Here is a 27,999-nt window from a genome sequence, read left to right as displayed (position 1 = left end):
AGATTTATTTACAAATCACAGACACTGGTTTTTTTTTTTTTGTTTTGTTTTCGTTTTTGTTTTTTTTTTAAAGAATCAGGAGAGAGCACCAATTTTTAAAAAATTTGTAAGGTATCAAAGAATAACTGAAAGACGAGAAATGGTATCTATTTTAAGGGGGAAAAATCACATTAGGGGTTAAAAATCATTCTGGTTAGAAAAGAATGTCAGGAATCTGCGTGGCCTATGTTTTTTTTTTTTCCCTTCTTTTACTGTAGGCCTTACTTCAAGAATAGGGTGGCAAAGAATGCAACCAAGAGCCTTATTTCTGTCTCGTTGCAGTTTGAAAACCCAAAAGCTTAAGACTGCAGTTCCATCGTATTACTTTTTCCCTATAGAGGAAAGACATTATATGAAAAACAATTTTCTGGTTATCACCCGAAGTGAAAGAGAACATAACATCAGAAATGCCCAGAATCGAGAGCCCAATCCAACTGTAAGAGGACTGTTCTTCTTCTATGTTCACAGCTAATAAAATATTTATGCCCATTACACATAATGCAGAAAATAGGAAAATATATTTAAAAAGAAAATTTTAAAAAGCCACAAGAGGTAACTATAGCTAAATCATAGTATTTCTCTCTCTAGTCTTTGCACTCATTATATTTGACCAAAATCATCATCTTACTGCATTTGTGTTTTATGCCCTGTTTTTTTTTTTCCATCTAACATTTTATCATGATCACTTTTGCATTTGTATCAAGGGATATATCATTTTTTACATATCATCTTTACTTTTTATGAAATTTTTTAAAAATTTTTTTCTGAATTTTCTGAATAATGCATGCTAATTTGGAGGAGTAAAGCAAATTACAAAAGGTAAAAAAAAAAAAAAAAAAAAAAATCCAGCTTCCAAAAATGCCTTGATTCCACCCTCATCCCTAAAAATCAGCCACTTTCAACTGTTCACTGGGTATCCTTCCCACCTTAGTAGCTTCTGTAATACATAAACATCCATAATTTCTTTTTCTGGTCTCTCAGTATTGAACATTGAAGAGGATTCCGTTTTTTGCTATGTGAACAGGGCGATGAAATTCTTGCATATAAATATTCAAAAGCTCTGAGGTTCTCATCAGCTAGAGTCTAGAAGGGAGGGTTACGAGGTGAAAGACATAATTACTACCTAAGTTCCTGATGCATTTCCAAAATGATTACAAGCCCAACTTGTCATCATTGGCTGAGGACCCTTACGTGCTTTATCCTCATGAACAAGTGTTGCCATTTTAAAGTTCTGTCTATCTTATAGGCCAAAAAATTAGTGAGTTATTTTTATTTTCCTTTTAAAAATACATGTCGTGGATGAATTATCACATGTTTATGGGACATCTGTAATTATTTTCTTCTGTCAATTATTTGTTATATTTGTCCTTTTGCTACTGGGATAATATGAGTTTCTGACTGCTTTACCACAATGATTTTTGTGTGTGTGTGTGGCTAGAAAGCTGTCAGCCATGTGTGTTGTAAAAATGTCTCTCTGTTCATCAGTTTCCATTGGATTTGGTTTATAATATTTTACGACACAAACGTATTTAATTTTCTGCAGTCAAATACACACAGTTTTCCTGTGTGATTATCCAAGCCTAGGAAGTCCTATACTTGGGGGAAAAATGAGCTACATTCAGCTGTATGTTCTCTTCCTTCATGTTTCATTTTTTAAATCTATTTTGATTGGTATGCAAGGAGAGGTTTTAAACCCAACTTTTCTGCAAATACCTAGATTCCCCTTCCACAGTGGTTTGTAATACTTCCTTGTTCACATACTAGATTCTAAGGCAGGTTCGTCCTTATGGGGGCCAGCCCTTCTTGGGGAATGTCTGCTGTTCCTGTTGGCAAATCACACCGGCAAACAGTGGAACTTGGAAATACATTTTCACACCTACTTGGAACCCCCAGAATTCCTCTTCTTTTGCAAACATTTCTTGGCTGTTCCTTCCTATTCTAAGCTCCTTTTTATATTTGACCCCCAGATTTGGTACCCCTCCCCAACCTTCTTTTACTGGAAGAATAACAGAACATTCAATGTTCCACACAACCAGCTTTAGAGAGAGTAAGACCGGGGGGCAGTCTAGACTCGTTCAGCTTTAGAAGGGAAAATTTTTTAAGCTGCAAGTTCATCCTGAGGCTTCCAATTTATTTTTTTGTTATTTTTTTAAGTAAGCTCTAGGCCCAAGGTGGGGCTTGAACCCGAGATCAAGATTTGCAAGCTCTTCTGATGGAGTCACCCAGGTGCCCCCTAAATTGGATGCCTCCAATTTAATAAAACCTTTTTAAACCTTGCTAAAACACATGGCACACGCGCACACGCACACACACACACACACACACACACACTGCTTTGTCTCAAGAGATGCTCATTACCCATTTCCCTTCTTTCCAGGCCTCCTTCCGGTTTACCATCTTTGCGTCCACTCTGACACACCAGGCAGCCTGCTGCCACGCGCAACCCTGTTTAAATTACAGAGCTGCACAAAATCCAGAAGAGTCTCTCTCTTTCTTTCCGTTTTGACTCTTTGCCTCCATATGCTCAAATTGGCTCCAAGTTGACAGGTTCAGGTCATCTTTCCATGGATCATGATCTCCTCTGAGCACAGCCCCGGCACCCTGGAAAGAAGAGACCAGGAGAACAAGAGAAGACAAAATGAGAGGAAAGGAAAGCAAAGAACATAAGGTATAAGGCACCTGGCCTTGCCAGTATTGTTCCCATATATTTACTTAAAAAGTTGTCAAACAGAAAGTATTTTCAGGATAAAAAATAAAAGATTCCACTCATTTCTCACCACTAGGAACCAAAATACAGATCGTGCTTTTTTAAAAAATTCAGATTAGTGCCAATGTTTTATGATGATGATGATTTATTTTTAACCATGAGCAACCATAGTACAAAATTCTAATATTTATGTTGGGTTTCACGAAGAGCGTGAAATCAGCCGTAATACCTGGCTTGCTAAAATGTTAACACTTGCAGTGAAGGAAGTTTCCGGTAAAGGGAGTAGGCCAGTGGAATACTGAGGCCCCGTGTGACCACTCTGCCTTTGGAAGGCTGTGGGGAGTTGCCTTTCCTAGAAAAATTCTCAGCCCCAAAACAGCTGCCCTGTGATCTGAGAGATGTATGCATTGTCCCTTAGGGTATGTTTAGCAGAACTCCTAGAACAGGCAGACTAGCATACCTTATCTTTCTGTATCTTTCCTATAAACAGATCCTCCTAGTTCCTGTAAGACCCCTTGCCAGACATCATGTGCTTGAGAACAGCGATAAGGATTTGTGAGGATCCTGAAGCACCAGTAAAAGCAGCCTCAAAGATGAGCAAAGGGTCTTTGCCTCTGAGCCTTGAACTCCTTACCTTCTCCTCTCTTTCACAGCAAAGTCTGGAATAATCTTTCATTTGCCGGTACAGGGATTGCTGGCCGTTTTGGGCAATTTTAGAGGTCCCTTGAGTGGATGGATGCATAGATGGGCATTTAGTCATTATCTCAAAGTGTGGCTGTCCTAACTCCTCGGTGCCAATCCAGCATACTTAAAAAAAATAATAATAACCAAATTGACATTAAGAGCTACTAGACAAATATACCTAACATACCCAATTTTCAAATTCCCAGGAATTTTTCAGAGGTCTGTGTAATTTTCACAATAGTACCTAGTTTCTACAAAAACATTCCAAGTCCAAGTCCATATTACAAAATGGACTTAGATATCCACCTCCAGAGCTACCACAAGGCAGTCACAGACATTTTGGGCCTGAGTTCAGAGCTGCATTTACTTGTACACATGTATCCATGTGTGAACGCTCACATTAGAAAATGTCATGCCTGAAATGCAAACATAATGACAATAATAATAATTGAAAATTTAAACACAATACATGACATATTTAATTTGTCTCAAGACGCGTTTATTTAATACAAGTGGGAATTTAGGATCAGATTAGAACTGGCAAATTTAACAGTTTTTTCCAACTTGATCTGAACACCATTTTTAAACACATTTTAGCTCCTAAAACAATAACATGAGCAAGCCCCAAGATTGATCATGGAAGTCAGGAATAATGTAAATTAGTCACATTAAAAAACAAAAAGCTGCCTATGAGAAAAAGATTAAATTTGAACATCTGAAAAAACACCCACACTGAAAGATTTACTTTGGGATAACCTTGGGATTTGGGCACTCACGAGGGTCAAACCATTGACCCTCATGCATGGCCAAACCATCTTCTTGGAAGCCACAACAACTTGGGGGTGATGGTCTGAGAAGTCAGGGCATTCCTCAAGTCAGGCCAACCCCAAAGTGATCCTTTCCCCTTTCCTTTCATAGGAGTTAAAGTACAAGTTTCAACTGAAGCAGCACACAGCAGAAACCACATTCTGAAGTGAAAAACAACACTATAACTTGAAGTTTTCAAAGGAAGGGTTCTGGAAAGAGTTATATCACTCTTATAACCGTCTGTCGCTCCATGATGAAGGTATCCCAAATGAAGGTATAAATGAGTTGGAGATTTTTTTTTCAAGATTTTATTTATTTATTTGACAGACAGAGATCACAAGTAGGCAGAGAGACAGGCAGAGAGGGGGAAGCAGGCTCCCTGCCAAGCAGAGAGCCCGGGACCCTGAGATCATAACCTGAGGCGAAGGCAGAGGCTTTAACCCACTGAGCCACCCAGGCACCCTGAGTTGGAGATTACTGAAGCGGAAAGTTTGTTGTTGTTGTTGTTGTTTAAGATTCATTTAATTTTAGAGAGGGAGAGAAACAGGGAGAACACACATAAAAATAGGGAGTTGGTGGTGAGGCAGGGGAGAGAGGAAGTAGGTTCTCCCCTGAGTGGGGAGCCCAATGCAGGGCTTGATTTTACTACCCTGCGATCATGAGCTGAGCCAAAACCAAGAGTTGGATGCTTAACCGACTGAGTCAACCAGGAGCCCAGAAGAGGAAAGTGTTTGGAGAAAGTTGCCAGCATGCTGTGTGGATTGACCTTTTTCCCCAGAAGGTCTACGGAGCTGTTTGCTACTCACCTCAAGGACCCACACAATGAGCTTCAAAGGACCACCCTGGGTGTTTACAACTGTACTTATCCTCTATCCCCTAGGGTTTGTTTTTTTTTTTAAAGATTTATTTATTTATTTGATAGACAGAAATCACAAGGAGGCAGAGAGGCAGGCAGAGAAAGGAGGAAGCAGGCTCCCTGTTGAGAGCAAAGAGCCCGATGGGGGACTTGATCCCAGGACCCTGGGATCATGACCTTAGCCGAAGGCAGAGGCTTTAACCCACTGAGCCACCCAGGCGTCCCACTATCCCCTACTTTTAGAAAGTCAAGTATTTCCCTTAGACCAGATCTGAACCATACAAGGGAGAGCTCCCTGTTTTAGATCCTGTGGGAGGATGAGCCCCTGGAAAGAAGTTTACTGCAACTGAAAAAATCAAAGAGTATACTTCTGAATGACTTCTAGCAACTGTGGAAAACCCAATACGAACGCTTGTTAAAGACCCTTTCAGAGAGCCATCCCAATGATGAGAAGTCCCCAGAGACGCACCTGCTAGAGAAAGGGCCAGTTTTCAGCACATGCCCAATGGAGACATGTAAACTCTAGATCACCAGCCGTACTTGTCAAGAAAGAACTTTCTTATCTCCCTCACCTCTTCTCCATGAGATCTAACCCTGAAGTAGGAGACCTCAGTTAGCAAGATGGGGATGGGGGAGGAGAAGCACTTTGTAAAGAGAGATGTAGGACTCCCATTCCCTTGCAACCAGCACACTCAAGCCTGCGAAGGGAAGATGTGTAACTTTAAATCGAGATTGAAATTTTGACTAATTAGGTAGATATGCATATTATAAATCACTATGATTAATTTTGTCTATTTGAAAGAGAGAATTGTTTAATTTAGTAAGAGTCACCAGAAAGTCATGGAACCTACTTGAATTTTCATTTGCAAAATGATCAGGCCCTTGTCTTCTTATTTTCTCCTGCCCCTGATTTTTCAGACTCATCACCCCTCTTCATGCTGTAGTTTAATAACAACCCACATTATTGGGTGGTTACCTTGTGTCCCTCTACCATGCATTTTATCTATATTTCTCACTTCATCTTCATATACCTCCATATTAACACCTCCTTCTTATATACAAGGAAACTAAGGCTTACGCAGAACTTGGGAATTTAATCCATGTAGCCTGGACTCCAGAATCTGTCATCTTTCCCTGAAAGAATGAGTGAAATGCAGTCTCTCTGTTCAAAGGATAAAAAATATCAGGCTGCTTTCTTTAATAAAACATGTGTGGATCTCCCTCATTTCATGAGAAAATGAAAACATTCCACTGGAGGAGAATTAGTAGGAAAGCAAACATAGCTATTTTTTGTAATCATAAAATCTGCTGACGTACACATTTATTCCAAACTCCTGGATGTCATTATGTCAATAATCACGAAGCTTTCTCAACCCAGACATAAAACAACAACAATCCTAACAACAGTATCTAAAATGTGTAATGTTTGACCTTTGCAAGCTCCATTTTCATATTTTAATCTAATCTTTTTTCTCACAACAATCCTCTGAGTCGATTATCATTGATGGTATTTTTTTTTTTTTGAGGAAACTAAAGTGAAAAGCTTTGAAAAACTGTGATTTACTTAACATCAAAAAAGTACTACACAACAGAGCCAGGATTAAAGTGGGTACATGTGTCAAAGGGAAATTGAAATATCCACCCATTTTTGGATCGCCTTCTAAACCCCTCTTCCTGTCCATATCGATAGTATTATTCTTCATTCTTACTTCACGTTTTTCAGTAATCAGATCACTTCACAAATCCTCTTATATATTCCAAATCTCTGACTTCATGCTGATGAGATCATTTGTGGCAAGTAACAACGCATGTGGTTTTCAGACGCAGAAACGGGGCCTCAAGATGCAAATGAGCTGAGCAAGCCAACGGCCCATGAGAGTCTTAAAGGATTTTACAAACCTGAGTTGAATGTATGTCCTCATACGGAAAGGCATGACTTCTCTCACAAGAGATTATTCGAGAATTTCAGAACCATGCCCATATAGTTAGTTCACAGTCCCCCAGTCATCCGGATTGTCCTTCTCTAAGAAAGCAAAGGTTCTTGCAAGCAATCAGTCTTCCTCATTAAATTCCAGACTTTTCATTTTTTGATTCTCAAGTTAAAACTCTTTCTCCTAACTATTCCTCATTTCCTCATCAACAGACACATCAATGTCCCCACTCTCCAACCACTGTAGTTTTCATACTCTTCATGGCCACAAATACTAATAATTCACTAGCATGATGGTTCTCAGACATCAGCACTCCTCAGAATCATCTGGAAGTCTTCTTTAAAACCAGACTGTTGGGCCTCTGCTCCAGAGTTCTGACTCGGTCAGCCTAAGTTGGGAAGCGACAGCATTGCCAACAAACAGCAGACGATGCAGATGTTGCTGGTCTGGGAACCCCACTTTGAGAACCACTGGACCGTCCCTTCTCCCATGTTCCCTGAAAGGGGCCCCACAGAAGAGGGAGGGGCTGCTAAGGCTCACAAATCGCGCAAATGGTGCTCCATGCCCTGGCCTCACACTGAATGCTTCTATCTGGAAGGAAAAGAAATGGTTGTCATGACTCATTGCCTTTTTCAAGCTTTTCCAGCCACAAAATTAAAAGCAGAAAAGGGCTAAATTAAAAGCAAAATGAAAACAGCTACACTTTTGAGACTTACAGCACGATTTCTGGAGTTAGAACAAAAGATACAAAGACCATCCAGGCGAGCCCTATGCTGACTGCACTGAACACTGATATCGAGAAGGTTACGGGACAAAGCCAGAGCCTCTGTAACCAAACCCATGAGCCCAATCACCTGGTCTTACTCCCACTTTTCTTTGTCAATAGTAAGTTCTTCCATAATTCTCCAAGCACATTATCAGCCCATCACTCTAGGAATTAACTCACTTCTTCTACAACTTCTCTACTATTTTTTAACACAGAAAAATATCAATTGTCAGGAAATACTATTAGAACAACGAGCGGGCAGACAGATAATCTGAAGAGAGAAGCTGGCAGAGGACTTTTCCTGCCAGTTCCTCTATTTTTTGCATGTAATAATATAGACAATATACCAATAGTTATACAATGTACAATATATAAAATGTATGATATACAATAATATATACAACACAATATATACTCCAGGCAGCTCTCCATGAACAATTTAATTCCATTTTTCATCTCCTTGGGGAAAAACTGAGGCATTTTAGGTTATGGTATAAAGCCCTTTCGTGTGACCAGTATTTTCAATAGCAGTATTGTTACATCAAATAACAGAAAGTAACTGACAAGAAATGTTGTTAATATAAGACATAACATTGCTGCTTAGAAGATAAGCTTAGTTCTACATTTAATATACTAATACGGGGCAAGAGCTACTGACCTTTTACTCTGATCACCACAGGTCCATTAAATTTCAAAACATAGGTCAGCCAGAGAATCATATGCTACTAAGTAATAAACCCGTGCCATCCAAATGTAGCTTTTTTCTGTCCCAGTCCAAAGATAAAGGAAAACAGAAGCCTAATGGTAAAGGCACCAAATAACAGATTTTGAAAGCAGTTGTTCTGTATGAGTGTGAGTCACCAAAACTACTTCCTTAGTGATAAAAGTTGCCTAAGTAACCCAGATGCCTTCCTTTGCTAAGAAGTACATGGGCCGTGTGTTGAGTTTCAAACCCACTAGTCATTTCCTTTACTTAATTGCTAACTATTCTTCCTGGCTACATTTGGGGCCTGTGTTTTATGCAGTAACCCAGCAACCAGTTATTATGCTATATTTTATCAGAGAGAGCAAAACAGTGAACTTCACATTTCCATGGCTTTCCGAGTAAAAAGCACTGTGACTTTAGCCCAGTGTGTGGGGAGGTTTGGTGGTGCAGGGAGAAGGGGGCATTACGAAACTACTAGACTAGATCTTGATGTGGCAGCATGATCACACAAGACTTAGAGACAAAAAGATTTAGCAGAGAAGAGAGAAGTCATTTAGGGGCCCTCTGAGTGCAAAGAAGGTGCTTATTCAGTTCTGTGTCCTTAGCTCACAACCAGGAGCCTGGCACACACCAGGACTCAAAACACATTGGCTGAAGAGGGTCACTGGTTCTTTCTAGAATAATCCAATCCACTGAGGATTTGGGGCTCTGCTAAGTGGGGACTTCATCAGGCTTTTTAACACTTTCTTTTCCTCTTGGATCTACAATGGGACTAGGATATTTGTTGCTCTCAGCCTTGTACACGTGTGAAGCGCTTTAAGGAGACTCTGTTTTAAAAGAAACCTGGTGTTGATGAGCATTACTTGGGAAACTCTGATACACAGAAGCAATGAGATGGCAGGTGCACAAGAAATTCTTTAACTGGGTAGCAAGCTTGTATGTATTCTCAGTAACGTTGTTTAGTTTGGCCTTGAGAATCTTGGTTGTCCTGTGATTCACTGTTATTGCTCAGACCATAGAACTCTCCCATTACTTTTGGCCCATGTAATATTAGCACCCTAAACGTTAATAAATCTCCCTAAAACTCCAACTAATAGAGAACGAGTAGAAGATGTTCTTAGTTACAGAGGCTATGCGTTCCAAAAACGTTAGTTTCTTTCTTTTCCACTAGTGAATGCGGTTGAGGATTTTCATTCATGTAATTGTGTGGAGTCATACTCCATCACTATCAAATCATTCTGGTGGGTTGAGTCAGAATTCAGAAACAAGATCTTAAAAAAAAAAAAAAAGAAGAAGAAGAAGAAGAAGAAGGAAAGAAATGAGATCTCTACAGAAAACCCCTGAAATTGTTCATGGACATCTTGATGATTCATTAAGGGCACCATATTCTCTGAATCAAAGAGGGTCCTGTTGCTGCATCAGAACAGGAAAAAAAAAAAAGTAAAAAGAGATAGATATCCCAATAAGAATGCCAAAGAGACGCGGGGATGTCACCAACAACACAACATCTGATATACTACTGAACAGTGAAGTTTCAAGTGTGGGACCCGGAGCCAGAAGTCCTGGGTTCAAATCCCAGGTCTGCCATGTTCTGGCTGTGTGAGCTTGAGTAACTTACTCAGCTTCTCTGTGTCTCAATTTCTTCCTATGTATAATAGGGCTGTTGTGAGGATTAAATAAGTTAACACGTGGCAAATAGGCTCACACTTGGCATACAGTAGGCACTCAATACATGCAAGGTCTCATTATGATTACCATTAGCTTTCCCATCTGGGCCAGAGTCCAATTTTAGTCAGGATATCATGGCATGCCTGGTTACCATTATTGCTTAGAGCTCACAAATCACGGACTGTGAAAACCAACCCAGAGTCAGCAAAACGAAAACCCTGATCTTGACACGCGAAATCACACGTGTCTCAACTCAAGTTCTGGAGCTCACAGATAAATGCATTACAGTACTGTATCAGAACAATGTTTCACCATTTATGATATGGAGAAAACATGTTTAACCTATATTAAGCTCAAGTTCCATAATATTTTTGTAGTTACTCCATATGTTCATATGAGTCACATTAGAGGGCATATTTCTAAGACTTAGCTAATTAGAAATAGAAAACCTTACTCAGTAGTTTAAGAAATCACTGCAGGAGAATTATGGAGAGGGCTGCCAATCCCTTTATTCTGCTACAGCTAACTCAAAATGGTCTTTCTTAGTTATTTCTCATAATTGTGGTAATGAGTTTTCTTAATCTTTTGCCTTGCATAATTGTATGATTATCTTATATTTCCTTCCATTTGCATTTAGGGTTACTTTGACTTAATGTGTTTATTACTTTTCTGAGACTTTGTCTTTTGATTTTCATTTCTAACCTCTACAGATCATAACCATCTTTGTCACCATACACAAGACCAAAGTTTGATGGGATGTATTTTAAACACATGATAAACATGTGTTTATCAAACATATCCAAAACTAAAGGTAATATCCAAGGTTCTGAAGAAAATAATTTTCACTGGCTAAAGGAGCATGATATGCCAGAGCTAAAATATCTCCACAGTTTTGGGGAAGATTGGTTAATTCATTAATCAGTTGGAAGATAAGTGGGATAGAGTTCTTTTACTTGTCCCAAATATATAGGAAAGACATTATGACTATATATGTAATCAATATATCTCCATTTTAGCTTTATAGGTTACCACAAAAAATTTTTTTTAAACTTCCACAGTTCATTAAAACTGTGCTATTAAACAATTATTACCATTGGGCCCATTACCAAAATATCTCCTGAAAACACTTCCACCATCCAGGAACTAGGGGACCTCCTAAAGATAGGCAGAGTCAATTTCCAGGATGTGCATGCCCTTGGACAAATTTTCTTGTGGTGGGATGACCTTCTCTATCCTAAAACATGGTAAAAACAACATTAGAGGCCACGAATAAATACCTTCTTGTTTTCTTGTGGTAATCTCACTTGGCCAATAACTAAACTCTGACAGTGTCCTTTAGGTCACTTTCAAATAATGTTTGGTTTTTATAATGGGGCTGGTTTCATTTTGTGTTTTGCATCCAGTAAACCAATACTGAAAATCTAGCTTTACATCTGTCTGACATCAACTGGAAATACTTGCATTAGGTTTTCCCTCCCTAGATTGATGAACATCTCTTTTTCCCTCCTACATACTGACCACCTTCTCTTTCCTTTGTCAGAGAATGTACTTTAGACTTCGATGAAATTACAACTAATAAATAGCTCTACGGAGAACTATGATCTGCTTTTAGTTCTCCCAAAAAGATTCAAAGAAATTTCCAAGAATTTGTCTTTATGCTTTTTCTCTGAACTTTAGAAACTGTTCGAGAAGATACCAAAGAAGTCCCCAATTGTATACCAACTGTGGAAAGCAGACCATCATAAGGCAATGGGTATTAACCCATGGGAACATTCTGGAAGTGCAACAAAAGGCAGAATTGTGGGACCCAGCTTATACCTCAGCCACCTCGTGAGATTTCACTGTATATAGGCTACGGAAGGATGACACTTCCAGACAAGAGGATTTGAATGAATTCTCTTCCACCCCACATTATTTTCCCACCTCAATATTTTTCTTCTGTGTACACCACATTTATTCTCTCGGTTCCTATCCAGAAAGCTCTAAGGCCTTTGACTTGCTTGTCTCCTCACTTCACAGTCTGGAACAGTCATCTCCCTAGGCCATCACTGGATGCCCCCCATTCACCTGATCTACTGCAAACAGCCTTCCAATCGGTCTCCTCAATTCACCCCCCACAAATATTCTAGAACAGTCTTTCTAAAGCAAGCCACAAATGGCAGTGAATTCCCACTGCCCACCGCATTAATGATAAACTCCTTTCTTTGGTATTTCATCCTCCAACACATGGCCCCATATTAGCACCCGATTCCCTCCCCCCCACACTGCTCTACAGTCCAGCCATACTGGGATCCCTGCTCTCCCCTAAATGCCCCCCCTTCCCCCAGAACCCTGCCATCTAGGTGATTTTTGCTCAGACTGTTTCATCAGTTTTGAACCTTCTTTCTCTACCACAAAAAGCCATAAAAAGTGTACCTATTCCTTGAATACCACCTTTTCTAAATATATTTTCCGGTCTGCCCCAAGTGGCTATGGATCATTTTTCCATCTAAACGTGTTAGTATTTCATCCATACCTCCGTGAGAGCACTAACCACAGTCCGCTATGCAGTACAGCTCTTTCTGTGGTTCCTGGTCCCTCTATAAGGCTGGGAGTTCCCCGGAGGCATGAACACTTTCTAACTTACCTGAGCTAACATGCGTTGCAGGCAGTACAGAAAATGAGGACCCCCATCTGCTTAACAGAATATGAAGAAATATGGGAAATACAGAAAAGTGCGGTATATTCGCCCAACAGAGAGAACCTCGGGGTCCTCCTGCACCTGCAGCCTGGTGAGGGGCAGCGGGAAGGATGGGTAGGCACGCTCGGCCTGGCCTTCAAAGGTCACAGCTGAATGTCTGAGCCTTAACCTCCTTTGCAGCAAAACTTCTGTTTCCTTCACCATCTTTATTACAAATTGTAATTGCTTGGCTTGTTCCTTTACCTGAGTATTGTCTCTCTGCATCCCGTTTGCACACGCGCCGCTCAAGTCAACATTCCAAGGGCGCGAGCCTTGTTCACTTCTCCCTCTCCCCGCAGTGTCTAGCCAAGAGCCTGGCCCACGGTCACTCTTCAATATTCTGAGTCAGTGAATTTGTGGATCATTATGTCCTGAGGAGATTAAATGCAGTCACATGTAAAGTGATTGGCAGAAGGCTTGAACATGGCAACACTAGAAATACTAGCCTCCTCCCTCCCTTCTTTCCTTTCTTCCTTCTTCTATGAATTACTCATGCATCAATCCGACATTCAACGAATGTGCCAGACTTCTCTAGGCACGTGACGATAGGATAGTGAACAAAAGAGAAAAAAAATCCCTGCCCTCATGGACCCCACATTCTTTTTGTTTTTATGGAGCTTACATCTTTTTTTTTTTAAAGATTTTATTTATTTATTTGACAGAGAGAGACCACAAGTAGGCAGAGAGGCAGACAGAGAGAGAGAGGAGGGAGCAGGCTCCCTGCAGAGCAGAGAGCCCGATGCGGGACTCGATCCCAGGACCCTGAGATCATGACCTGAGCCGAAGGCAGCGGCTTAACCCACTGAGCCACCCAGGTGCCCCTGGAGCTTACATCTTAATGAAGGAAGGAGTGATTCACTTTGGATCTCTGGGGAGTGTTAAGAATGTAGTCATTACGGGTGCCTGGGTGGCTCAGTGGGTTAAGCATCTGCCTTGGGCTCAGGTCATGATCTCAGGATCCTAGGATCAAGCCCCCCGAGTCGGCTTCTCTTCTTGGCGGGGAGTCTGCTTCTCCACTCTCTCTGCCTGCCTCTCTGCCTACTTGTGATCTCTCTCTCTCTCTCTCTCTGTCAAATAAGTAAATAAAGGAGTCTTCAAAAAAAATCTTAAGAAAAAAACCAGAATGCAGTCATTAAGAAAAAGAGGTTGTGGCTCAAAGACAGACATGTTGGTGGAGGAAAGGAGATCCTGGGAGAAGGGAATTCCAGGGTTGCAGGGCAGAGGGACCAACGGCTTGGATGAGTGACAGCAATGAAATGGAGGAGCGGACACAGGAGACAATGATCCAGGAGGGCTCCTGGGTCTGAGTGACCAAAGAGGAAGGAATGGCCATGGGGATGAAGGTCTGTCATCTTGGTAGTGTGCTGGTTGCCCTGAACGGACACAGAGGTTGAGAGCGGAAGCCGCTGGGGTTGGTGGGTTTTAGGGGGTGAGATGAGCTATGTCCAATTTTAGAGACGATGCCGCTGAAGAGATGGAAAAAAATCTAGGTGAAAATGTGTAACTCTTCCAGTTATCATTTAGGAAGCAAGTGAAAACCAAACCCCCCGCACCAGGGTGGCTCAGCGCGTTAAGTGTCTGTCTTCAGCTCAGGTCGTGATCCTGGGGTCCCAGGATGGAGAGCCCCAAGTAGGTTTCCCTGGTCAGCCAGTAGCCTGCTTCTCTCTTTCCCTCTGCCCTTCCCCGTACGAGTGTGTGCGCGCTCTCTCTCTCTCTCAAGTAAATAAAATCTTAAAAACAAAAAACCAAAAAACTTTGTCTCTACTATGAATCACTGTTATGTCCTCTGAATAACATAAAAATGACAGCCTAGGCATCTACCAAACTCCATTCGGCATTCGCTCCTTCAAGACATAATCTGGTAATGAACCAGCCTCTCCAGCTCCTGGAACACAGTAGGTCCTAAATAATATCCGTGAATGGTTGGCTGACAGGGAGCAAAATTTCACCATCAAGGAAGGCAAAGGGAAAAGAAAAGTGCCTTTGGAGTCACAAAGGCCTCCACTGAAAATCTTGCCCCCTTCCTCCCTCCCCTCCTAGTCAGGAGACCCTGAGCAAATTGTGAGCCTTCGTCTCGGGCCCCTTGGCTGTAAAATGGATGAGCAAATGCCCTTTGCAAGAGGCAGTGAGGACATTTAGTAACACGTGTGCGAACTCCCTTGTCATCCAGGAGACACCAAAATGAAAGTACCGGTGATATGAGTGATGATTTTTTTTTTTTTAAGATTTTTAAAAACTTATTTATTTGACAGACAGAGATCACAAGTAGGCAGCGCGGCAGGCAGAGAGAGAGGCAGAAGCAGGCTCCCCACTGAGCAGAGAGCCCAATGAGGGGCTCAATCCCAGGACCCTGAGATCATGACCTGAGCTGAAGGCAGAAGCTTTAACCCACTGAGCCACCCAGGTGCCCCTGATTATGTTTTTAATGACCACGTCTTCCAGGTATTTTCCCGCTTCTTGCATCTCACTTTATCCACCTTCTCCTTTCTCTCATCCCACACAGGCCATCCTGCTAGAAGCTGTCCCCCCATGTGGCCTCCTGCCAACCAGCCTTCCTAAACCCTCCTAAAGCCCCCACCCGCCGCTAAGCTCCTCTGCACATGGCTGGCCGCTCTGTCAGTTCAAATCACCCCATTCAACTGACATCACCACAGCTTGCAAATTCCCAAATCCCTGTTAGGACTTTAGATGCAGTCGTGTTCATGGCTGGCCTACGAGTCGGGTCACTGTGTCCTTACGGAGACACACCCCGCACAGTGCAGTGTCTGAAACGGCTTCCCTGGTCCAGCATTTAAACACACCCCCAGGCTAGGTTTTCAGGGCGCTCAGATAAAGGAATAGGAAAGCCGAGAGAGCTAGGTCCCATACTGTCGACTCTCAAAGGTCACCAAGAACGTGGGGGCACAGATAGGGCAGGATTAAGGACCCCACTCAAACACAGTGCAGTCGTCGTGATTTCCCACGCTGGCGACTGGCCACCCATTGGCTGAGCCCCGTGCTACGCACCTGTGTCTCCGAATGAAGTTAATTCTGTCCGAAATTTCATGCATTCTACACAGAGGAGGTAAGAGTGTTTTTGTAACCTCCAGTTTTCTATGCTGTATAGGCCCCTGCTAGCTATGGCCATTTCTAATAGGAAGGACACCCTGGATACTCTGTATGTGTGTGCACGCGCGCGTGTGCGCTGTATGGCGAGTGCTATGCATGGAAAGTTTGTGTCCCACCCTGCCCCCCAGAACTCCTAATTGGTATCTAGGAACCCTAGTCTCCAACACTTCCGTATATGGACATGGAGCCTTTGGGGGTAGTTAGGTCTAGATGAGGTGTTGACAGTGGAGCCCCCATTAGGGGACTCAGTGTACTTACAAGAAAAGGAAGAGATTTCAGTTAGTTCTGTCTCCCCCATCTGAGGACAAGGCAAGAAGGGGACGGTCTGCACGCCAGAAAGCAGGTCCTTATCAGACACTGAATCTGCCAGCACCTTGATCTTGGACTTCCTGCCTCTAGAACTGTCTGTTGGGTAGCCCACATGGTCCACGGTATTTGCTACAGCACCTGAGCTAAGACAGCAAATGACCCACAGTCCTGCCTGACAGTGCAGACTGCAGTCAGGTTAGAAAGGAGGGATACCCCTGAGAGGATGAGGAAGGCCAGAGTCCATCCCAGAGGAAGTCACCAGGCCCTAGGAATTTGCTGTGGTCACCAACAGGGCACCCTGCCACACCACACCAGAGCCTTGCCCTCATTTTCCGTGGTGAGTTAGTCAGCAAGCATCCCCTGATAGCACCACCTCATTGCTCTGGGATCAGCATTTCGGGAGGAAGTAGGGTCCATCCTCTCTCCCTCCCTCCCCATGGGGAGATGGCTTTTTTTTTCCCCCTCCTCCTAAAAATTCCAGGCACACGCACAATGGTGGCGATTTGCCGAGCAGTGGTTTGAATAAAGAGTTCTAAGGGAGCAAGATGGCAATGGGGAAGACAAGCTAGTCTACCAGAGCACGGAGCCCCAGGCATGCTCCTGGGGAGTGCCCCAAGGTACCCCCCAGCACAGGAGAGAAGAAAGGAAATGCACAGTAGGGGAGCTGTGTCTCAGAGGTCCTACAGCTTGACTTTGCCAGTGCCATTTGCCAGAAATATCTGAAATGAGGTAAACAAAATATTGCCTAGACAAGGCTTGTACCAAGAGGCTACGATAAACCCTTCATTTGGTTCTACACTATTTTTCTTAAATGCCAGGTAAGGTCCAGTACAAACCCCTCACCCCCCACTCGAAAACAAAACAAAAACAAAGACAGGGAAGGATTTTTACTTTTTTTCTTGTAACTATTCACTCTAGTTTTGAAGTCAATCCATCCGGTACTAGGTCTTCTAAATACACAAACAAACAAACAAAAACACCCGGGATTTTTAAATTACTCCTTAATCCCCGTAGGGCTGGTTTAACTTTCCTCCCTCATCGCCCCTTTGGGGGTAAACGCTCTCTTCTGTATATACCAATGTTGCAACAGCGCTTGATTTGAGTGATTTACCCTACATGGGTTTTGGTGGTGGAATCTGAGCACTCCCTGATGCTCCAGACCATAAGTTTTCTGTTATTTCTGCGGACAGTTTATCTCCGTCACTGGAAGGCTAACTGCACGAATTTTTCTGGAAAAGAGGCCAAAAGGACCTGTGACATTTCCCAGACAAGTCAACAGAAACCCGAACTGTGCCTCGCTGAACCAAAATGAACACATAAATCTATTTTCCCCAAGCATCCTGTCACTTGCGTTATATAATTGCCTTTCATTAATCAAATCCAGGCTTTAAAGCAACACCTAATTAATTCTATAATTGGCATAGATTCTACCTTTAATGACTTCTACTATAGCTGAAAAACCAGTGATCTCTCGATTTGATTTTGAAACTACGGACGCTGGGTTTCCTCTTTCTACCCAAACTTTTCAGATCGTGTTAAGAGTCGGGTGTGGTTTCACGCGGGCGGGGGGGTGGCACTGAGAGGAGCCCAGAGGGAAGGGTAGGAGGGAACTTTGAAAAGAAAACCCCTCCCCGAGTGCGTTCGTGATGCTGGAGACCCGTGTTTGGCAGCTATCCGGGATCTGCAGAAATGTCTTGCTGATGGGAAAGTCCTCACATTTGGAACAAAACCAGGTTTGGAGAGTCCTTAAGAACGTAGGGGTGCTCCAGTATCCCCGCAGGCGAACCGCACAGAGAAAAGCGGAGGCCCGACTCGAAGTTATGTAAAACTCAGAACAGTGTGCGCGCGGCCCGAGGAGACTCGAGTCCATCTCGTCTAGCGGTTCCCGAACCGCTAAGGAGCCCTCAACCCCGGAGGACAGCAGGGCTCAGTGACTCACTGCCAGTGACTCAGTGACCCCACCCCTCTCCCCTGGGCTTTCCCCGCCGCCGCCTCGAAGTTTGCGCGGTCCAAACCCAGACAGAGCCCGTTAGATGCTTGAACTGGAACCCCCAAAAACGAGAGGTTGAAAAGATTCGCGGGCCAAAGTGGGCGGTGCGCCAGGCTGCGCGGGGCCCCAGCTCTGCGTCCTGGGAGGTGCACGCCCCCACCTCGCGCTCCAATCTCCGGCACTCTTTGTTTCTTTCTCCACGTCTTCCGACCCTATGGATCCCTGACTCCCCCCGCTTCCTGCTTCTTGCCGGCGGGTCTCCCCACCCACACGCCCCTAGCCGACTGGAGTCCTGCCTCGGAGCGCCCCTCCCACCCGCCAGCCTCCTCCCAGAACTCTATGGCGCGGTGCCCGCGACCCCTCTGGTCCAGCTCCGTGCAGGGTCGCCCTCCACCGCGCGACCCCGCCTTTTTTAGCACCCAGTGGGGAGCAGAGCTCAGGTCCTCATCAGGAAAGCCCCCGAAAGTCCCAGCCCAACCAAAAAGTAACGGGACGGTGCCCAGTGCCGGGCTTGCAAAACGACGGGGAGGAAGGCTCGAGGGCGCCCCCGCCCCAACCCCCGCCCACCCTCCCCTCTTCTCGACCCGTCCCCATTGGCTGGCGCGGTCTGCGGCTGGGAGGCAGTGGGAGGGGACCCTCTTTCCTAATGGGTTATAAAAACTGCGCCCTCGGAGGGGTCCAGTCCTCTGCCGCTCTCGCTCCGGGATCGCCCGCACTAGAGACGCAGTAGCGCTCTAATCGCCCACACCCACCGCGCCCTCGCTCGCCTGTCGGTGCCGCAGCCGCCGCCCAGCCCATCGCCACCCTTTGCAGCCATGTCCACCAGGTCTGTGTCCTCGTCCTCCTACCGCAGGATGTTCGGCGGCCCCGGCACCGGGAGCCGGCCGAGCTCCACGCGCAGCTACGTGACCACGTCCACCCGCACCTACAGCCTGGGCAGCGCCCTGCGCCCCAGCACCAGCCGCAGCCTCTACACCTCGTCCCCGGGCGGCGGGTATGTCACGCGCTCCTCCGCGGTGCGCCTTCGGAGCAGTGTACCCGGCGTGCGCCTGCTGCAGGACTCCGTGGACTTCTCGCTGGCGGACGCCATCAACACCGAGTTCAAGAACACCCGCACCAACGAGAAAGTGGAGCTGCAGGAGCTGAATGACCGCTTCGCTAACTACATTGACAAGGTGCGCTTCCTGGAACAGCAGAACAAGATTCTGCTGGCCGAGCTCGAGCAGCTCAAGGGCCAGGGCAAATCGCGCCTGGGGGACCTCTACGAGGAGGAGATGCGGGAGCTGCGCCGGCAGGTGGATCAGCTTACCAACGACAAGGCCCGCGTCGAAGTGGAGCGCGACAACCTGGCCGAGGACATCATGCGGCTCCGGGAGAAGTAAGGCGGCGTCCTCGCGGAGCAGCGGGAGGGAGGGAGAGGGGAACAGGGGCCCCGCGAGAAGCTGCCACGCCCTTGGGGATGGGGCTAGGGCGGTGGCGGACTGGGGGACGGCGGGTGAGCGGGGCTGTGGCTGCGGCGGTGCAGCCCCGCCCTGAACCCAGACCTTGCAGTTAGCATTTCCCCTGCACCCCCACTGGTTGCCCAAGAACACCCTGCTTCAGGTTACAGATTTCTTAAAACTATGAGTCTGTGCGCGGCCGAAGGCCCTTGTAAGCGATGAGCGCCATTTCCCCAAACTTTTAGAAAGTTTCCTGGCCCCTTCTGGCAGGCTGCCATCATGGGGCGGGGAGGAGGGAAGAGAGGAGGGATGTGGCGGAAGCGAGACAAAGGGATTGCAGAGGTTCCTCGGGGGCGGGGTGGCGGCGGTCGCGTAACAGGTTAGGGTGGCGACCGTGATTGCTTCTGCACGCTGCCGCTGGGGCCCCGCTAAAACTTGCGGAGCGCAGCCGCTCTAAAAGCCGCAGTCGCGGGCTGGCCGCAGAGGTGGCGCAGCAGCTCCCGTCTCGAGGCACAGCGACGTGGATGTTGGGTGTGGCCGCCCCCGCCCCTAGCGGTTTCCCAGTTCCTTTTTGGTTAACGTGCGACTGTTTTCAGGTTGCAAGAGGAGATGCTGCAGAGAGAGGAAGCCGAGAGCACCCTGCAGTCTTTCAGACAGGTTTGTATTCTGTTCCCGCGTGCAGCCACGGGACCCCACCCGATCAGCCCCGAGCAGCTCGCAAAGTTACTTACCCCACGTCTAGATAGCGCAAAACTTCCCGTCCGTGGGCAAAGCCCCCTAGTGGCAGAAAGAGCACAGATTCGAGCTTCTCCCAATGAAAACCCTTGAATGAGCGAAGCCGTTCCGTAGGACACAAAGTCTTCAACTCTTTACTTCGTTTCGATGTTTGTCCAAAGAAATATATTTTTCCGTTTTGTTTCTGCAACATACTGACATTCTTACTCTGAACAGTTACAGTTTGATACAGATAAAAGTTTGCTAAAGTCAAGTTGGCTAACTTTTACAAGGCCAGGAAAAGCACAATGATGCCCTGTAGTTTGAAATGTAAATGTATTGGAGGATAAGAAACTTAGTTCAACTGGACTTAAGCCAGCAAGGTTTTTTTTTTTTTTTTCTTTTCTGCAAGTTCCATTGTGACATTAAAGTTATATGGAAGTATCACTAGGCAGAACTATTTTGTGATCTAATAAGGGTGAAAAGGAGCCATCTGTCCCCTAGGCTGGGCTGAAAGGTATTAATGGTTTCTACGGGCTTCGCTATGGAATGTAGATACAGACATTCTGGCAAGTGTGGTGGCTTTGGACAGAAATAATAGGAGTCTTTGTGTTCCCAGAGAAGCTTTGCAACAGGCTACATTCTTATTGAATATGTAATGATGTAAGCTCAGCTCTAATTGGACACAAGTATTTGCTAACATCCGTTATCTAATATCTGGCCCAGACTTGGGAAGTATGTGATGGGAAAAGTTCTTAAAGCTACAGTCACACTTCACATTTTGAAAGGCCTTTCTTTATTTGGTTTCTTTATTCTTTAACACTTTCTCCTTAAATGAAGAAGGAACCTAAGGCCAGAGAATGGATTTTTAAGTAAAGGAGTCTTTGCTGCAAAGTTAGATAGACTTCAAGGATTTTTAGTTTGAATTGGAATTCAAAAGCAGGAAGAGCTGCTAGTCCTGGACACTTACGGGGATGTCTATCTAAGCTCTCAGATGAATAGTCTAGAATAACATTTTGAAGCAGAAATACATTTACCAAATTAAGCACTGCAATGTGTGGCCCATTTTAGTAACTGAGCATTTATGATCATCATATCTGTAATGTTTTTTGCAGAATAGTGAGTTAATAGAAAACGAATGAGTATGAATAATCTCCTCTTTAGGCATTAGGTAAAATCCCTCATATTCTTACAAGGAAGTAGAAATGTCACATGAAAAACTTCTTTGTAGAGGTTAGTAAATTACCTTCTGTGTCCCTTTTTTTAGGGCTTAATAAGAAAAAACGAATTTTTCCCAAGCCAGATGTTTTTTGTTTTTTTTTTTTTAATGTTATCACTCATTACTCGTTCATCTTCCCATGAAGGTGAGAGAGGTCTCTCAACATTTAAGACTTCAGTGCTATAAACTATACTCCACTCCACATACAGTTGCTTACAAAATAAGAAGTATAAAAATTCTTATAACATTTCCTTGAAGGGAATTGAAATCTCTGGGACATAGCAGTTTGCAAGTGATGGAAACAGGAGAGTCAGAGCAGCGAGAATTCTGCATATAGTTTCATTACATGCATTTTGACCAGTCATTCTGAAACTAAGTAACTGAATTTACAGAGTGTTAAGTGAAAAGGAGGGACACACCCTTGCAGGGTGAGATAGGAGTTTAAGAGAAAATCTACCAGATTCGGAAGCAAAGAAAATAGAGTACAGAATGACATTTCTTTTCCTTATGTGCCTAAACTGCATCTATGCCAGCATACGTCTTGAATTAGAATATAAATCTAGCCTTGCTAGATGACTGCGTTCCGAAGATTTGAGTAGAGGGGCACCTGGGTGGCTCAGTCGGTTAAGCCTCTGACTCTTGATCTCAGGGTCATGACTTCAAATCCCATTTTGGGCTCCATGCCCAGCTCAGACACAAAAGAGCTCAGATACACACTGAAACTTTTGAAGTAAACAAACTTCTGCTTTACACGTACTTCAGTATACACAAAATGAAATCTGGTCAACCCTACTATGTCCTGTTATTTCATGACATTTGTAAAAGAAAGATACCTTTAAAATGGTGACACTGATTTTTCTAGTTTAAAAAAAATAAAAAACCAGTCAGGGCAAGACAAATACCTTACAGTTTCACTCATGTGGAATTTAAACAGATGCACAAAGAACAAGACAACCCAAAAAAACAGAGTCTTAGCTACAGAGAACAAACTGAGGGTCACCAGAGGGGAGGGGGGGAGGGGGGGTGAAACAGGAGATGGGGAATTAAAACACACTCACTGTGATAGACACTGAGTAATGCACAGTGTTGCTGAATCACTATATTGTACACCCGAAACTAATATAACACTTTGTTTTTCTGGAACTGAAATTTTAAAAATAAAGAAAAACTCTACTAGTGTAACGGAGATTCAGTGACGACTGATTGCAGTTTAACATTTATTTATATTGAAATTGCTTATTAGCCACCTGAATACAATACAGTGGGCTACAATTCAAATTTATTAATGAAAAGAAAATATATTATCATACTGGGTGATTTATAGACTTAATTCAATGGTCATAAAAGTTGTCAACAGCCTTTTCTCAGTGAAGAGCCTAAGCTCGTACGGTTCATTTAAAATGAATAAATGAGATAAGGCGTTGACTTTGGCATCGTCCCAATGGCCCTTCTCTCTTTTCAAACCAGGATGTTGACAATGCTTCTTTGGCACGTCTTGACCTTGAGCGCAAAGTGGAATCCTTGCAGGAAGAGATTGCCTTTTTGAAGAAACTCCATGAGGAGGCAAGTGAAGCCATGTTTTGTGGATGAATGTGGGTGACGTTGCCTCCATCCTGGGCATGGCTGACCTTCTGTCTGTTCTTTTCTATAGGAAATCCAGGAGCTGCAGGCCCAGATTCAGGACCAGCATGTCCAGATCGATATGGATGTTTCCAAGCCCGACCTCACGGCTGCCCTGCGAGACGTCCGCCAGCAGTATGAAAGCGTGGCTGCCAAGAACCTTCAGGAGGCTGAGGAATGGTACAAGTCCAAGGTACGAAAGCAGTCAGTGTGGCTGGAACAAAAGAAGAGCATTTTGTCCTGGAAACACTTTGTACCTGCTTGTGGTCCCTGCCTACCCGTAGCTCTAGTCAGAAAGTTGGCTTGAACTTCTTAAACTTGTTGTTCAAGGCTGCTCTTGCTGCAGCCTCCCTGTCAGACCTTCTTTCCAGTCCCTTCTGAACCCTAGTTCAGAGGAATTCCATCAACACCACGCCCGTGACCCTCACCCTCCTTGAATGAGGGTAACACATCAAATTTCTACTTAAAAAAATATCAACATCCGCATTCCGCTGCTCTCCCTTTGCTGTTAGAACAGAAGTGTAGACATAGTCTGGAGGACGTGGAGATTTGAACTTAAAATACGAAATTTGGTCTTGATTATGTGCTCTTTGTTGGTTTGCTTGCCAACTGGAAGTTTGCCCGTTTTTCCAGGCAGTGGAGAATGTTAGAGGATCTGTGACCAAGTCACGGGGGTGGTCCACAATTTGTCCTCTCTTTCTCACAGTTTGCCGACCTCTCTGAGGCTGCTAACCGAAACAATGATGCCCTGCGCCAGGCGAAGCAGGAGTCCAATGAGTACCGGAGACAGGTGCAGTCCCTCACCTGCGAAGTGGACGCCCTCAAAGGGACTGTGAGTATCAGATCCCACTGATGGGGGGGGGGACCCGGAGACCTGTAACCCGCTTGCATCATTCACATGACCCAGGCTAATGTAAATGTAATATAAACAAAACTTCTGCTGAAGACAAATTTATGTTTTAATCCTAAGAAAATGAGTTGGCAGGACAGGTTCAGAGAGCCCTCTGAGGCATGATGGTGTCCACCTTTTAGTGGACACCTGTACTCTGGCTTCGAACACTTGATGCTTGGATCCTTCCCCTGAAACTGGAGGGCTCCCCGTCTTTGCCACTAGGGGAATGGATCGCAATCGGTCCGTTAAATGGTTCTGGGAATCTCTGGGGGTTTCTTAGGAAGTAACATTGGAAGCTTCTCTTCCTCCTGCAGAATGAGTCTCTGGAACGCCAGATGCGTGAAATGGAGGATAACTTTGCCGTCGAAGCTGCTAACTACCAAGACACTATTGGCCGCCTGCAGGATGAGATTCAGAACATGAAGGAAGAAATGGCCCGTCACCTTCGGGAGTACCAGGACCTGCTGAATGTCAAGATGGCTCTCGACATTGAGATTGCCACCTACAGGAAGCTGCTGGAAGGCGAGGAGAGCAGGTGTGGTACAGGGGCTTCTGCACGTGAATTAAGAGCTGCCCTTTGTTAGGAATTACGCCCCTCACTTGACCTACGTGCGTTACCTCTTCGCCTTTAGAACATTTCTTCAAGGTAGATGCTGACCACTTTTTATAGCTACAGAACCTTAGGTTTGAGAGTTTTAGTAACTTGGCCCTAGTCAGCGTTAATCATGGTGGAGCTGGGATTTGAACTCACAACTCTGGGAGCGGCAACGCTTTTCCCACTCTTCAGTGCGCAGACAAAATGCTTGAGAGGTTTTAAATGTACTAATGAGACCAGTCCTAGATAGATAATTCTGAGGCATATCCCTCCCTTAATGAGCTCCAAGAATACATTCTCTTATTTGATGAAAACAAGAAGTTGAATAAATTCATTCCTTATTGTTCTTGTTTTCCAAAAATTTCACAGTTTTTCTTTATCCCTTTACAGGATTGCTCTGCCTCTTCCAAACTTTTCTTCCCTGAACCTGAGGGGTAAGCATTTGATCTCCCTTTATGAAAAATTAGAGCAACTCATCCCCAGTCCATTTATGATGAAGCCCTGATTTGTTAAATGATTTTTGAAAATGCCATATAAGATAAACTCCTCTAAAACATACATAATTTTTAGACCCACGTACTGTCTTAAAATCTTTGTTCCCAATTAAATTGCAGCTCCATTGGACTTCAGCCTTTGGAGTATACATTGAAATAGTCTATCCAGGAAGCTACTGGGTTACCAGGGCCCAGGCTTTCAAACAGGTCTTGAGTCTTGAGAAATGTTTTGGGAGGAGTACTTTAGATAGTTGTGAACAACGATCAGAACTCCTCGGGCAAAACAGTTACTCGTCTTTTTAAAATTTCACCTTTGCTAATTTTGGGCATTTTGTTCTCTCTTCAGAAACCAATCTGGATTCCCTCCCTCTGGTCGATACTCACTCAAAAAGGACACTTCTGATCAAGACGGTTGAGACTAGAGATGGACAGGTTGGTATCTTTCAGTCAAAATGCATCATGTCAGGCAGACATCGTTAGCTTCGTGAATCGTTAAGACTCTGTCTCAGATAACACCTGGTTAATTGGGTGGGTTTCGGTTTCACTCATAACCCCTCCAAAGAGAATAGGCCTCTTCTCCTGGCAGGACACACAGCCAACTATTTGGCTCCTGAATATGAAGGTGTGAGAGCGATCTTCCTGTCCAAAATCAGTTGTTGTTTTTTTTGTTTTTTCTGTGCTCCTTAATTTTAGATTGAAGTACAGCTTTAAGTTCCTTCCTAGACTCCCTCATTATCAGGATTGTTGTAGTCCTGGACGTTCGTCCTTCTGTGCCGACTGACACCTGAACACTCTTAGGCCCTTGGACATAGCGCAAGAACATGCCAGATAATCACTTTTCTTGTTACTTCTCTATGCCAGGAAAGAAATGGCCGAAAGCTGTTGTAATCTTCATAGAATCTCCTCTTGCACATACATGTAAAATGTACTTGGCTATATATTTTAGTCTGTCTTCATTGCTCTTAAACTTGGCTGCATGGGATGATTATAGCGTCCTCCGTACTCCGTTTTCAATGTTCCTTTTTTTTAAGCGCTAACATTCCATAAGATAACTACTTTCGCGTGTAGATGAAAAGCATGGTACACACTTACCTGCCCCTCCTAGCTGTGACCTTGGCCTTGCATCACCAATATAACCTGCCTATTTTTCACCTTCAGTGACACCTACTTGGGAAGATTTTCCTTTGTCACGCTTCATGGGGTAATTGAATCTTCAACAGGCATTCTGTTTGATTCGATTTTTTTTGTTACCAGGTTATCAATGAAACTTCTCAGCATCACGATGACCTTGAGTAAAGATGGCACAGAGTCGGTGCAGCGGTCACTACTAGCAAGAATAAAAACAGAAATCCGTATCTTAAAGAAACAGCTTCCAAGTGCCTTTCTGCAGTTTTTCAGGAGCGCAAGATAGATTTGGAATAGGAATAACCTCTAGTTCTTAAGAACCAACACTCTTAAAAGATTTAGGAAAAAGTTTACAACATAATCTAGTTTACCAAGAAAACTTGTGCTAGAATACTTTTTAAAAAGTATTTTTGAATACCATGAAAACTGCTTTTTTTCCAACAAGTATCTGACCAACTTGTTTCTGCTTCAATAAATCTTTGGAAAACTCTGTTGGTGTGTTACTTGCTACTATCAAAATAGTTATCTAGATACAGTGAGAATATAGTGTCAGTGAATTTTTTTTTTTTTTTGGTCCTGCTGGTAAGGGTACCAAGTTTAGGTTAACTGGATAAATTCAACTTACTTCACTTGCGATACCACTCTTAACTTTGGTCATTATAAGGAAGACCTCGCTTTTCAGTGAAGTTATTTAAGTTTACAAACAGATGACCTATCATAAAAGAACTTGTTCAAAGATGGTAGGTCTTTTAGTTCAGCTGGGGCCATACCTGTGTGTGATTTCAATTCTAACAAAAAGACTTTCTAAAATGAGAGACTTTGGCTAAAGGGAGCTTCTGGGTGCACTTGGAGCTGGTAGTGTAAGCCAGACTCCACTGTGGGAGTTAAAACATGGGGCAAGGTCAGGGTAGAGAGCTGTGGTGTCTCATGCAGAGAAGGCATCAGTCCATCAAGGTTAGCAAACTTGGAGCTCGGAATGAATGATAAAGCCGGGAAAAGCTTCAGGTCTCTGGAGGATGGATAGAGTTGAGGTAAGGCGGGTGGGGGAGGGTATTGCTTTGAGTCCATAGAGTCCTAATGGTTGATCATGTGTGTGTGCTGAGGGAAAACTCCTTTGGGCAAAATCCCCAGACATCTTGATGTCCCAATTTCCTATATAACTATTACCCCTCTCCTCCAGAAGGAGGTGGTAGGCATCTGCTGGCATATTTAGGTGTTTGCCTCTGCCTCTTGGGTTGCTGAGGGGAGTAGTAGGTAATTAAGGAAAAGCCCACCTAAGTGCCAGACACTCAGTGCTAAGTACCTTGGGCTGCGATTTTCCTCATTCTTGTTTCGGGGGCAGTGCAGGAGTGAAGAAAGGACTGGCTGCCCAAGTGACCGACCACCAGCTGGGGTGACTCCACCTACTTTGCCTGGGATGGTCTTGTTCTTCAAACATTACTTAGTTATAGTGCCCCCTTCAGGCTCATAATTGTACTTGTATGCACAACAGATTCTATCTGGTCATCCTGCCCTCAGTATAATCGTAGAGGAAAGGGTTGTTTGTGGTGAGAGCCCTTGAGAGTGCCTGCCCTCCCCTCATCCCCAGCCCCCATAGTTGAGCAACTGGTG

General features: G+C 44.2%; 1 protein-coding gene and 2 long non-coding RNA genes across 5 annotated transcripts; 1 reads left to right on the top strand and 2 right to left on the bottom strand.

The window, feature by feature from the left end:
* Positions 1-228: 228 nt before the first annotated feature.
* On the bottom strand, positions 229-17,340 carry LOC131838228 (uncharacterized). Of its 2 annotated transcripts, XR_009356523.1 has the most exons (5): positions 17,192-17,340; positions 13,088-13,254; positions 11,271-11,398; positions 3,381-3,553; positions 229-2,640 (listed from the first exon to the last, which is right to left on the bottom strand). It is a non-coding gene; the product is annotated as an uncharacterized LOC131838228 (long non-coding RNA). The 2 variants fall into 2 exon arrangements; XR_009356522.1 differs by lacking the exon at positions 11,271-11,398 and having other exon boundaries at positions 17,192-17,317.
* Positions 3,886-9,970, bottom strand: LOC131838229 (uncharacterized). The gene is made up of 2 exons (XR_009356524.1): positions 8,449-9,970; positions 3,886-7,615 (listed from the first exon to the last, which is right to left on the bottom strand). It is a non-coding gene; the product is annotated as an uncharacterized LOC131838229 (long non-coding RNA).
* A 1,619-nt stretch (positions 17,341-18,959) lies between the features above and the next one.
* Positions 18,960-26,878, top strand: VIM (vimentin). 2 transcript variants are annotated; one of them, XM_059184033.1, is made up of 10 exons: positions 18,960-19,668; positions 20,326-20,386; positions 23,130-23,225; positions 23,314-23,475; positions 23,989-24,114; positions 24,489-24,709; positions 25,160-25,203; positions 25,610-25,695; positions 26,125-26,188; positions 26,518-26,878. In XM_059184033.1, the coding sequence occupies exons 1-9, from the start codon at positions 19,106-19,108 to the stop codon at positions 26,149-26,151; spliced, it is 1,386 nt and encodes a 461-aa protein (XP_059040016.1). In that variant the 5' UTR covers positions 18,960-19,105; the 3' UTR covers positions 26,152-26,188; positions 26,518-26,878. The 2 variants fall into 2 exon arrangements, with proteins under 2 accessions (XP_059040016.1, XP_059040015.1); XM_059184032.1 differs by lacking the exon at positions 26,125-26,188 and having other exon boundaries at positions 18,961-19,668.
* Positions 26,879-27,999: the final 1,121 nt, after the last annotated feature.

The sequence above is a fragment of the Mustela lutreola genome, chromosome 8 (genome assembly GCF_030435805.1).
Source record: "Mustela lutreola isolate mMusLut2 chromosome 8, mMusLut2.pri, whole genome shotgun sequence".
Classification (NCBI taxonomy): domain Eukaryota; kingdom Metazoa; phylum Chordata; class Mammalia; order Carnivora; family Mustelidae; genus Mustela; species Mustela lutreola.
The sequence above is the reverse complement of the archived record's forward strand: the minus strand, read 5'-3'. Positions and strand labels throughout refer to the sequence as shown.